The 13,215-nt window shown below is 41.1% G+C and overlaps 1 protein-coding gene across 16 annotated transcripts in view; it reads right to left on the reverse strand.

Annotated features, from left to right (window-relative positions):
• Positions 1-13,215, reverse strand: part of DEPDC5 (DEP domain containing 5, GATOR1 subcomplex subunit) — a 115,784-nt gene that overhangs the window by 72,392 nt on the left and 30,177 nt on the right. For all 16 annotated transcript variants that reach the window (XR_011441297.1, XR_011441296.1, XM_070275272.1 and 13 more), the window contains exons 13-20: positions 12,465-12,568; positions 12,116-12,190; positions 10,364-10,498; positions 9,456-9,517; positions 9,239-9,312; positions 4,869-4,938; positions 2,839-2,875; positions 2,193-2,313 (exon numbers count right to left, since the gene is read on the reverse strand). Coding sequence is in view for 14 of the 16 variants with exons in the window: in XM_070275272.1 (XP_070131373.1) it covers positions 2,193-2,313; positions 2,839-2,875; positions 4,869-4,938; positions 9,239-9,312; positions 9,456-9,517; positions 10,364-10,498; positions 12,116-12,190; positions 12,465-12,568 (678 nt within the window). In the remaining 2 variants the exon portion in view is untranslated. The remainder of the gene's footprint in view (positions 1-2,192; positions 2,314-2,838; positions 2,876-4,868; positions 4,939-9,238; positions 9,313-9,455; positions 9,518-10,363; positions 10,499-12,115; positions 12,191-12,464; positions 12,569-13,215) is intronic.

A 13,215-nucleotide genomic window follows, 5' to 3' on the forward strand; every position in this document is an offset into this window, starting at 1 on the left:
TGGTGTGACTCTACCTGATCCCACGGATCAATGTCATATCGCTGAAAATAGGGGAACCAGATATGATACGATGTGATCCAAGAGAAAGTACACAGCGCCACGTGGGAAGGCTTCTTGCATCCAAAAATTGAACCTAAATCTAATCAAGCCTCTAGAGATAATTGCCAATTTACAGGAAATTCAGAGAATAGAGGACAAGTTTAACATTATAAGGAAATAATCAGCCAAATGAAGAAAGCAAGACACTCTATAGTCACAGAAAAAAAGACATTACAATAAAATGCAACATGCGCATCTTCTTTAGATGCCAATTCAAACAAATCAGTTATAAAAAGACATGTTTTTTGGGGCCCGGGCCCCGTGGCCAAGTGGTTGAGTTCACGCGCTCTGCTTCCTCGGCTCAGGGTTTCACCCGTTCGGATCCTGGGCGCGGACACGGCACTGCTCATCGAGCCATGCTGATGCAGTGTCCCACATGCCACAGCTGGAAGGGCCCACAACTAAAAATAAGCAACTATGTACCCGGGGGCTTTGGGAGAAAAAGGAAAAATAAAATCTTAAAAAAAAAAAAGACACGTTTTGAGACAATTGGGAAATCTGGATCTGAAGTGGCTACCAGAGGATATTAATTTTGTTACCAGTGATAAGGGTGTACTATGATAATTTTTTTAAAATTCTTATTTGTTAGAGACATATACTGAAATATTTACAGGTAAAAAAAAAACAGGACACCTGGGATTTGTTTTAGAATACTCAAGCACAATTTAAAATGTGTGGGAAGTAATGAAACAAGACTGACAACATGCTGATAGCTATTCATTACACTAGTCTATCTGAACATGTTTGAACATTTCCTTAATAAAAATTTTAAAAACAGTATACCCTTATTAAAACATAAAACTCTCTAAGGAGAAAACCTCTGGAAGTAGTAGGAAGAAGGATCAAAAGGAGAAAAGCCCAACGGGAAGGCAAAAATTCAGAAAGGAAGAGTCAGCAATTGCCGATAGAGCTGCCCCTCTGGCATCAGAGCTGCTCTCTTTCCACCTGGAAGGATTTTGTTTTAAGTAAGAGCTTAAACAGAGCCTGAAAATAGATCCCAAGGGCTGACTACACAGTCATTATTTCAAGAGTAAATATTTGAGAACCAGCAGATGCTCCACCCAGCATAGGGGATTTAGGATAGAGCACTGATTAAGATGTGGTCTGTGCCCTCAAGGAACACACAGCATGAGTCTCGGAAATACTGGGTCTTGCCATCTTTGATTAGAAAAAAGAAAACCAAGGATCTTGGGCTGTGAAAGCATTTTTAAATATTCAGAAGAAAAGCACTACCGAGTCCCTAAGCAGCATCTATGTGCAGGGGGGCTGCTGCTAACAGCACTTATTCTGAGCTCCAGTCTCAGATGAGACATTAAAATGGGATGAGGGAAAAGGACAGATGACAATCATGTGGCCTCTATAAGCTCATTTGCCACAATGTGAAGAGATGAAATGTTCTTCCAATCAGCTGTGCTTAGATCAACTTGAACATTTAAGAAATCTGGAAAATGGACTCATGGTATTTAGTAAACTAGGGGGAAAAATACGCTAGAGCTTTGTTTCACACATTCATAACAAACTTCTACATAATGAATTAAGTCTAAATCAAGACTATAAAGTGATAGAAGAAAATATAAAATATATATCTCTAACCTTGGGACAGGGACATCTTTCTTATACAAGACCCAGAAATGAATATATTGGTAAATCTAACTACATCACTATTACAAACTATTATATGACCAAAACACCATGGAGCAAATTTTAAAAGCAGTAATTAAAGAAAGAAAAGTCTCTTGCCTTCTGGGAATAAAAAACCTAAAAGAAACTCTGGGCCCTAAGATCTATCCATACATTAGTGGCAGCCCAGTGAGGAGAAGATTCCAGAATTTGTGAACTGCTTCTCTTGGCTAGAAAAAGCAGAAAAATGCTCTCCTTATTTGGGGACAATAGCTCACAGCAAATATAGCTAACAAAATGGCTGGGCCAGAGAACCCGAAAACAGAATCCCTAGTGATCTACACGTTATGGCTTCCATTTGGCTAGTTTTAATGTAAAATATTTTTAAGGTTGTTCTCATGAAGGTCCCTAGTGGACCTCAGGTTTTCCTAAGCAAGTTTTACAACCACCCCAAAGTGAATCTGGCAGAAAACCTGTAGGTGGCGAGGCGCTGAGCCCGGGATGGGCCGGGCAGCCTGAACACTTGAGCATCATAGGCATCATAATCTACTTGGATGGGAAGGGCATTCTCAGATTCTTTCGGAGTCCCAAGAGCTGAAATACACAAATAATACGAATTTTCATCAAAACACATTTCAACCAGATGCCTTCAGAGGGTCTTCGTCAAAATCTGCAAGGCACAGGTGATCATCACCATCTCCCCATGAAAAAAATGGGATAATAACCCATTCATCACGTTGTTGAGATTAAATGACTTATATGTCAAAGTGGTACATAAATAGCACAGCACTAAATAAAGGCAAGGTGATGGCAGTATTTCATTCTTTTGTGATCCCACTTTAAAAATATCATCTTAATAAGTAGGTTTAGTATTTTAAAACTTTCTAGCTGATCCCTCCAAGTGACCTAAGGAAAAGCAAAACAAGATTTTGTCATCATCCATTTTGCAGTTGACAGGAAAAAAATATACAAAGTGGATAAGGACATTCCCAAGGTCACACAAGGGGAAATCAGGTCTCCCAGCTTGGCTGTGAACTTTTTATGGGACCGCATATAATCTTGTTGCCATGGATTAGCTGACTCTCAAAGTGACGAAAGGAGATCTCGAAAAATACTCACATGTATCACGGCCATTTTTTGCTTTCTCAGAGGCAGGCTGTAAAATTAAATAGATAATTAGTCACTCCCTCCTCTGATAGAATAGAACTTTTATCACAAGGCACAGTATGGAAGTGGCTGCTTCCCAGGGCAGAGACCAAGTCTTGCCCCTCACTAACTGATGGAAAGGCAGGAGCTAACACCTGACACCCACCTACCATGGTGTCAAACCCCACTAGGCCCTTTACTTCCCACCTCACACCTTGTTCACTCTCACAACTCTATCCAACGGCAGCATGGACCCCACCTTACAGGTGAGGATATTCAATTCCAGACAGAATAAGGGACTTGCTCAAAGTCACACAGTTAGCAGGTGGCAAAGCCAAAATCCAAGCCCACCTCTTCAGACTCTTGGTCAATCCACTGGTACGTTTGTCCTACTATAGCTAGGTTCCACCTGACCCCAAACTCTGCATGCTTCCCCGTTCACCATGGCTCTCTCACCTATCTGTAAGCACTCAGTAGATCACCCAATTTGCTAAAATGGAGTACAAAGATAGAGAGGAAACTGAAAGAATTATCACTTTTTTTTTAAATAAATCTTTTTCAGGATCCTTAAACCTTCTGTAACAATACTGATTCTTTCTCCTTTAAAACAATCGTGTTGCAGAGAGGTTCCTCCATGTTCCACTTTGCCGAGAATGGTTGTGGTAAAGACATAAAACCTCAGAAGGTAGGAGAAGGCCCTTCTGGGCAGAGTCCCAGCACTTCACCACTGGACAGGGCATTTTAGGAGTCCTCAAATTCCTCCAAATTAATATTCGCCCTATTAAAAGAGTAACATTAACCCCCTTCTCCCTCCCAAAATGGAAGTGGCCCTGATACTACTAATGCAACACAGGCACAATGGGGCAACTTTCAAAAGGTTCAGCTCTGCTAGAAATAGGCAGATAAGCAAGAGCACCCTAGTGTGGGGCCCACATACATAATAGCCTGGTTTTCTCTTTGTATTACATTAAAAACGCTTTCTCAGGTTCTTTTTTTTTTTTTTGAGGAAGATTAGCCCTGAGCTGACTGCGGCCAATCCTCCTCTTTTCGCAGAGGAAGACTAGCCCTGAGTCTAACATCCATGCCCATCTTCCTCTACTTTATATGTGGGATGCCTACCACAGTATGGCGTGCCACGCAGTGCCATGGCCACACCCGGGATCCCAACTGGCAAACCCCTGGTCGCTGAAGCGGAACGTGCGCACTTAACAACTGTGCCACCAGGCCGGCCCCTCTCAGGTTCTTAATAGTAGCATTTTTATTTGCTACAAATATATTCCACTGAGTGGATATTTCATGGTTTATTTAGTCATTTCTCTATTATTTTCAACTTCTCACTATTACATATAGAACTAGACCAAGAGCTATTTGCATACAATATCCTCAATTGTTTCCTTAGATCACATAGTAAAAAATGGAACTATCTGGCCAAATGGCATGAACATTTGCACTACTCTTAACACATATGGCTGAACTGCTTTCCCTAAGTATCGTACACCAACCAGATATGCAAGCAGCAAATTCACCACACTTTTGGCAGCATTTGGTATAATTAGTGTTTTAAACCTATTTGGTAAGCCAAAAGAAAAAAATCCCCATTCCTGTTTGAATTTGCATTTCTTTACTGCTAAGATGTGATCTTTTTAACATATTTCCCTTTTGCTGCAATACGTGTCTGTATCTTTGTCCCCACCAGTATGTGAGAGGTCTCAGTATCTGAATAAACCAGTCATATCATAATAAAAATAGTTCTTTTATTATTAAAGATCTACAAATAGTCCTTTGTCATATTTTTGCCAAAGATATTTCTTGCACCCTGAGCGTTTGCCTTGCTACTTATTTATTTAATGTAGAAAATTGTGAAGTTCTAAGACAAATTTCTTAAACTCTACTCATGACCGTGGTGGGGAGGGGTTATCTCAGGACAATGAGAACAAAATAACCACATCAGTGTGTGACAGTCCCTGAAGGCTCTGCTGGTCCTGCTGGTTGGTGACTCCTACCTTTTTTCCTGCCAGTTTTATCCGTGGGGTGAAACTGTTACAAAAGAGCTGGCTTTTGGACGTGTAGAAACTGTGAAAGAAACAAACAGGATCATGAATCTAAACCCCCTTCATTTTAAACCTCAAGACACAGGTGACATCCTAGCCATGGATCAGCCCTCTCATGAATGCTTTTGTCTCAGGCTTCTCTGATCTTCCCAATTCTAACTTCTTTTGTAAGTACTACAAAACATTAATTATGTTTTTAATTATTTTTCTATTCTTCTTTTCCTCAAAAATCGTCTCATGCTAGTCCTGATTCCTAACTGGATTAGAATCTCCACTTTATGGCAGGGAATAAAACTATGTACACCACAATACTTTTTCACCTAGATTCTTGGCTCGATGCTGGGCCCAAGGGAGGTCCTTCTCACTCACTGATTGATCAGCACTTAATAAGCAAGAATAACCCAGGTAAGAAAAGAAACTATGGCACTCAAGAAAAGATGACAAAACCACCAAATGCTCTGAAAATCATATCTTAATGTAGTCATGTCAGGCACACAAGAAAACTGGAGACCCAACCATGCCCTAGGAATCTTGAACGAATGAGTGAACAGAGGCTGTGAAGACTTTTCTATTCCTCAGGCATCTCTCTGTATTCTCCTTTATCTACAAGTAATTTGTGGTAAAGATGTTTTGAATATTGACCAATCCCCACCTTCCATCATAACTCTGATCATAAAAACATAAAAAGGGACAGTATCAATAGATAACCAATGGATAGTGGGGCAATCCTAGTGGCACATTAAGTGGATAAGAACATAAGGAAACCAGCTGTAGTCAGACCTAGAGTCCAGCCCCTGGGACTTGACCTCTCGCAGTGGTAGCAAAGAAAGTACTAAGCAGAGGATGCTACTCGCTTTCCAGTCATTAATTATGAAAGATCTGAGTGGTGAAGTGACATCAGCCAGAAGAATGGGTTTTTACTTGATGAAACCATATGAAATCACTGTGTTTGAATAAAAAACAATCTAATATCACAATTTCAAATGGTTCAAAGTCAATTGCAGCTTTGCCATGAACTTGCTGTTCAGCCCTAGGCAAGCCACTTAACCTCTCCGGAACTTGGGTTCCTTACCTATATACAATGTGACTGGACGGTCTCTATGATCTCCAAGATAGATTCCAGTCACATGCTGTGATATCTCCAAAAATTCTAGTATTATAACTCTTACGTATTTGATTAATGTACTTTTTAGATCAATTTTCATTATTAGCCAATAATACTTCGGGAGTAATAAGTTCTCACTGCAGAGAATTTGACTATACTTAGGAGGCCTTGTGGGAGCACTTTGCCGCTTCTGAAGAAGCCTGCTGACAGGATGAGAACAATGGCCCTGTGAGCAGCTATCCTCTCAGGCCCTCTTGTTCCTGTCCCTGCGTGGCTCAAGCAAACAAGGCTCACAATGACATGAAAAGTAGGCTCGGGCCCTCCCAGCTCTCAGAGTCTGAAGCCCCTGAAGTGTGAATCCATGCTACATCTTAAATGGCACCAGAGAGCCAATGCAGGATGAAAAATAGTGACAAAGGAAGAAACTTTCAAGTTATTATAAAGTAAAATTTGAGGAAAGTGACATGCTTAAACTCATATACAATTTCATGTGTGCTATAGCTACTTTTTCCCTTAATTATTTCCTAAACTAAACTTAAAACAATGAAATATGGTGAATAATTAGTAGCTATTTTCTTATTAGCAAAAGATTCTGAATGTCTTAGTCAAAGATTACAAATCCAAAAATAATTAGAGGGCTGACAAAAAAGAAGATACATTGGTCTCTGAAATAAGTGAAAAAGAAATAAGCTCAAAATACTATTTTAGGGGGCTGGCCTGGTGGCGTAGTGGTTAAGTTGGCGTGCTCCACTTCAGTGGCCCAGGCTCAAGGGTGCAGACCTGGATGCAGACCTACACACTCACCAAACCATGCTATGGCAGTGTCCCACACACAAAACAGAGGAAGACTGGCACAGATGCTAGCTCAGGGACAATGTTCCTCACCAAAAACAAAAAAAGAAGGAAAATCCCCTTTTACCTGAACAAGTTTTTCAAATAACAGTAACATAAACACAAGATGAGGAAGATTCTGAAGGCATCTTATTATGAAGCAATCACTTTTTCTTAATGTGATTTCGTCAGGAAATACAACAACCCATAAGATTGAGCATCATTAAACAGTCACATATACACACATGTAAAGGAATAATACAGGTGACCAGCCAGAGAGTATCTCACTGGGCTACCTGAGAAGAGAGAAGCACACGGGAACAGGATAATCACAATGTGACCACACCATCCTTACAGAGAAGGCCAACCACTCTTCCCTGCTCATGAAACTGGCTCTTCATCTATGAATGATCACAACTAACCAGCAGTAACCCTCATACAAGGGTAATATGACTCATGACAAAGATAAAGGAAATACTATGAGGCTGAAGTCAACATTTGTGATGAATTTACAAGCTGGACTCCAACAAAGATTTGCAAGTACACAGAAGCCAAAATTGAAGGTCCTATTGAGCTTAAGGCATGAACCAAGTGGTCTTCTGCCCCTCATGAGTTCTGGCTTAACACAGACAATCCAGAAGGGTAGAATGCTCTGGAAGCTGAACAGAAAGCAGCCATTAGCTATTGGGGACAGCACAGGAAGAACTCACAGAAAAGAGATGTTGAGCTGGGTCTTAGAGGATAAATAGGCATTTGTGAGGGAAAGGGCAGTAAAGAGGCCTTCTAGGCAGAAAAGCTCAGCTGTGAGAATGAGATGTGGGTGTCTGCCATGCAGAATGAAAGAGGGCAAATGGTGGGAGAGGGGGCCTCAGATGTCAAACGCTTTAGTCTTTATTTAGTCGGCATGAGGAATCAGAGGAAAAGAGCAGTAGGATTTAGTTTTCACAAAAATGACTCTGGCAACCATGTACAGCAATGATTGACAGATGCCAGTCCTCAGACCCCCAAGGTTCCTTAGTGCTAGATCAGGACCTGCTATGAGGATAGAGAGGAACACTAATACTTTTTCACTGTTATATATTGGGATTCCAAGAAAGACTTTTACTTGAAGAAAGGGCCTTGTTGCTTAAGAAAAAAAATGAAAAAGGAAAGAAGAAAACCACTTGTCTAAAGGAGTAATTCTCAATGACAGGGGTGGGGGGATTTTGCCATTCAGGGCACATGTGGCAATGTCTGCAGACATTTTTAGTTGTCACAACTGGGGGCGCATGCTATTGGCATCTAGTGGGTAGAGGCTATGGATGCTGCTTGACATCCGACAACACACAAGACAAGCCCCCAACAACAAAGAATGATCCAGCTGAAAATGTCAGTAGTGTCAAGGTTGAAAATCCCTGGTCTAAAGGATGGACTGAAGGAGAAAGACTAGAAATAGACACACTAATAAGATTATTGCAGTATTTCAAAAGGATGAGGACCAGGATAAGGCAGTGGCACTGGCCAAGGGATAAGAGACACCATTCTTTTTTTTTTTTTTTTCCTTTTTCTCCCCAAAGCCCCCCAGTACATAGTTGTATATTCTTCGTTGTGGGTCCTTCTAGTTGTGGCATGCGGGACGCTGCCTCAGCGTGGTTTGATGAGCAGTGCCATGTCCGCGCCCAGGATTCGAACCAACGAAACACTGGGCCGCCTGCAGCGGAGCGCGCAAACTTAACCACTCGGCCACGGGGCCAGCCCCAAGAGACACCATTCTTGAACTGGAATTAGCAGGAACACTGAGGCCTCATCTCATGTGAAGAAGAGACATGGAGATTTTTCTACAAACAGAGAAGGCCAGGCACAATGTTGGTCTGCTATGGTCTGTGGGAATTGGGAACAGTAGGAGTTGGCAACAGTAGTGGAAACAAGTCCTTCAAAATTTGTTTTTATTGTTTTCACTGTAGACTGTTCTTATGTTGCCACCACTGCTTTGTATGTAGAGAAGCTTTAAGCAAAAGTGAAAACTGAGGTTTCCACATTTTCTTAAAGATTTTATAAAAGATTTCTTAAAAGATTTTATAGGGGCTGGCCCCGTGGCCGAGTGGTTAAGTTCACGTGCTCCGCTGCAGGAGGCCCAGTGTTTCATTGGTTCGAATCCTGGGCGCGGACATGGCACTGCTCATCAAACCACGCTGAGGCAGCATCCCACATGTCACAACTAAAAGGACCCACAATGAAGAATATACAACTATGTACCGGGCGGCTTTGGGGAGAAAAAGGAAAAAAAATAAAATCTTAAAAAAAAAAAAAAAAGATTTTATAGTGATAACTTAATAATTTGAAGAGAAAATGGCAAGGAAGTTATCTGAAAACCTTATCATCTACTATGAATCAAGATCACACCCACCTGTGGTTTATCCAGTGAGGAATATTGTAGTCATCACCCAGACGAGAATCGCATGGTGCACTCCGATTATGAAGCTGAAAGGGAAAGAGCCAGTGCACACATCAGCCAGAAAACAAGCAGGATGTGGACCTACTCCAACTCTTCTGTTTTGAACTATTCTCGAGATCATCCTGGTGCTGGAAACTGACCTTTAATAAGCAATCCAAAATCTAATTACCTTGAACAATGGGACAGCATGTAAAGGTTGCTCCCCCATGCACACCAAGTCCACGCCAATTCCTACAAAAGAAAAGACAAAAAGAGTTTGAGGGTGGGGAGGAAAGAGGTAGAGATAAGTGTTCCAATCTATAATTGATTTTATTTAACTGGATCAGGGTATGAGGCAAAGCAGACTTAACATCCTACAATTTATAACCTCATCAGTGCAGCCTACGCAGCAAAGAAGTAAATAGAGGCATTTTGTCTGTTTCTTCTTTACTAAGTCCCATCATATCTGCCACTATTCAATGCTTGACAATTAGCCTCTGACTGCTTTGCAGATCACGATTTGTCAAAAAGAAAACCAGGCCTCCATTACTCAAGTTTCAAGGCCAGAAAGGAAAAGGAACCTTGTCATTTTAGGAAAAAGCAAAACAATCCACACCACTCCAAAGAGCTTCTTTACTGGAATCAGGATTTACTTTCTGAACTCCATCTTGCTGTTGAAACACAAACCAAATTCGGGGTGTGGGGTATGGGCTGGGGAAGCATGGCCCATCACAGAGGGAGGACTAGACCAGATGGTCTGACGGTATCCCCCCAGATGGGCTGATGACACACCGGTTCCTTAAAACAATCCCCAAAAAGGGTTCTCCAGTGTCAAATATGCTTGGGAAACTCAGAGTCCCGGTTATACTCTTTAGAGATAAACAAAGTACACTAACACATTAAAACCTGCAATTAGGGAATCTGCCCAACTGTGATGACCCAGCATTTCCCAGACTGATTAGTTCATGGAACTCTTTTTGTCACCTGACCTTATTCACATCCCCCGATCTCTGATGCACAGGGCCAGGGAAAGCTCAGAGCGCCAAGGGTAAGGCAGTCTATACACACTCAGAGACGGCACAGACTGGCAAGCATTACCGTTATCTATCATCCGCTGCTTGGTGAGGATCATGAGCAGACGGTCCACTTCAAACACGCCCACCCCAGGCGTGATCACCACAGACATCTGCCCCGTTCGGTCAAAGTTACGGTTGATGTAATGCTTGTCAAACACTTGAAACAAAGCAAAAAGTCCTCCAATGAAAATGTTACAGCTTTCTAGAAACCAGTCACTGGCAAGCAACTCTGTGCTGTCACAGCATCTTGTCCATATATCTTTTATAGCAATTGCCACATTCTGACCTGAATTCTAGCTGTGTGCATGTCTATCTTTCCCCTTCTACACTAAGAATGACTTGAACACAAGACTAAGTCACCGTTGCCTTTGTTAATTCTCATCGATGCCTAATATCTGCCTTGTGCAGTCTTAAATGCTCAAATTTCATGTTATTAATTTAAACCATCCACAAATTAGTCTGTATGAAAACTTATAATAATCAAATATTAACTTAAGACAATATTTAAGACAGTGACTAGAAACTTGGGGTGACTTTGTAAATTTGGCAACTTAATTTTTATTTTTGGCCTGTGCAATTCTTACTATGGAAAATCAGTGATATTCATGGGCCAGCCTGGTAGCGTAGTGGTTAAGTTCCCACGCTCCACTTCAGTGGCCCGGGGTTGGCAGGTTCAGATCCTGGGCATAGACCTACGCACTGCTTATCAAGCCATACTGTGGCAGGCATGCCACATATAAAGTTGAGGAAGATGGGGATGGATGTTAGTTCAGGGCTAATCTTCCTCAAAATGAATAAATAAATAAATAAATAAATAAATAAAAGAAAATCAGTGATATTCAACTATGACAAAAAGACTTACTAATAAAAGACCCTGTGTTCCAGAATCCCTAGTACCTGGGTACAGACACATGGGAAGGCAATAGACATAGTGAAGTGACCACGCATCATCACTCCCACCACTGGCCAGTGCCAGACACACACCTAACCGGAGCTGGGCCAATCTGACTTGCCCTGCTGGAATGTGGTATTCTGAACAGAGAGCACAGACAGGGTTGCTGGGAGCTGAACATGGTTCCAGGAATTCCTGCTGCTCCATTTCCCAGAGCCACCCTTGGCCCCACCTTCTTCAGCATGGTGTTCAAGACTTTCCTGGCCACCCCACCAAGCCCCTTTATCCTTAGAGGACATTTCTTTTTGTTTAAATGAATTCAGTAGGTTTCTGTTATTTGCAAACAAAATCTCTCAACTAACACAGAAATGCAGGGACAAACATTCGGAAGAAATCACATCACACTGTTAACAATGGTCCCTCTTGAAAGGAGACTGATAGTGGAGGGAGGGGGTAGACCTTCATTTTCACTTAATATACCTCTCTGTTACTTGAATTCTAGACACATGGGTCACTTTTGTAATTTAAAAAAATGTAGATTTTAAAAAAAATTACTTAGAAGCAGTTGAAGGATGGGGTGGAATATAATAAGAACACAGTTTTTAGTAAAACAAAGAGCCCAAGGAAGATTCCCTCCAGCTCCTTCCTCTTAGGTTACCATGAGAAGCAGATAAGAATAGCAAGCTAATTTCCCAGCAGAAGACCTAAGCGCTAAATGTTGGCCATTAAAACCATCCAATCAAAAGTTATTGCTTTCAATTAATCTCAGAGGTAGATGCAGCATCATCAACTAGGTCTGGGTCTTTGGATATTAGTAAAGAGAAGTTCATAGCCATGTGGTAAGCAAGATGCCTGCTCACTGTGGCCAGCATCGTTACTCACCATTGAATGACAGATTGATGGCCTCTAGGTAGTTTCCTTGTGCTGAGGTAGAATTGTCTCCTAGAGGAAAGCCCTCTGAAGCAAAAAAACGCAAGAGAAGGAAAAACATCTCATGAAGGATGAAGTCTTAAAAAACAAGTGCAAAGCGTCTGGCTGCATAGGGTCCCCCCAACCCAGCAGCAGAGACATTATCAAACTTACTGCAGATATAATGAACAATTGCACCCAACCGGAAATAGAGAAACTATATACAACACAGGAAGGGAAACAAGCATGAACCTCTTCACCTCCCAGCCTCCATCCTACACCTCCGTTCCCTGATGCACCTTCTATTACCCGGATGCAGTACCTGCCTGTTCCAGTCGCACCAACACTGGATACTGGATGAAGAGTTTTTTAATGGTCACGAGGAGTGAAGTCCACTCTTCTCTCCTCTCATTCTGCACCACCACTCTGAAAGTAGTATTATCATAAAATAGATATTGAGCAGCTATTACATGTAGGACATCATGTCCCTTACAGGGTTTCAAGGAAAGGAGAAGATAGAAACCCCAGAGTTAGGGGAATTTATCATATAATAATAAGCAATAACGTCAAGTGCATTTAACAAACATTATCAAAGAAATGTAATCACATCAATAGTTACATAGATTGAAAAAAAAATTTAAAAATTGCCTTGAGATTATATTAATGCCCAATGTTGAGCAGAGATATGAACGTTCTCACATACTGAATTACAATTACATGGTATATATAAAAAGCATTAAAAGAAAACATCCATATATATGTTTTACATATATATCCAATAAATATATCTAGGTCAGGGAATTAGATTAGGAGAAAGGGATGGATGAGAATCTGTTTATTATATGCCTTCTGAACCTTTAAAACTTTGAACTATGTGAATGTAGTCCAAAAAATAAATAAAATTTAAATTAAAAAATTATATACATTTCCATTAACCTAGTAATTTTTATTCATTTTATTTATTTATTTATTTTGGTGAGGAAGATTGGCCCTGAGCTAACATCTGTTGCCAATCTTCCTCTTTATGCTTGAAGAAGATTGTTTCTGGGCTAACATCTGTGCCAACCTTGCTC

Source organism: Equus caballus, chromosome 8, assembly GCF_041296265.1.
Source record: "Equus caballus isolate H_3958 breed thoroughbred chromosome 8, TB-T2T, whole genome shotgun sequence".
Taxonomy (NCBI): domain Eukaryota; kingdom Metazoa; phylum Chordata; class Mammalia; order Perissodactyla; family Equidae; genus Equus; species Equus caballus.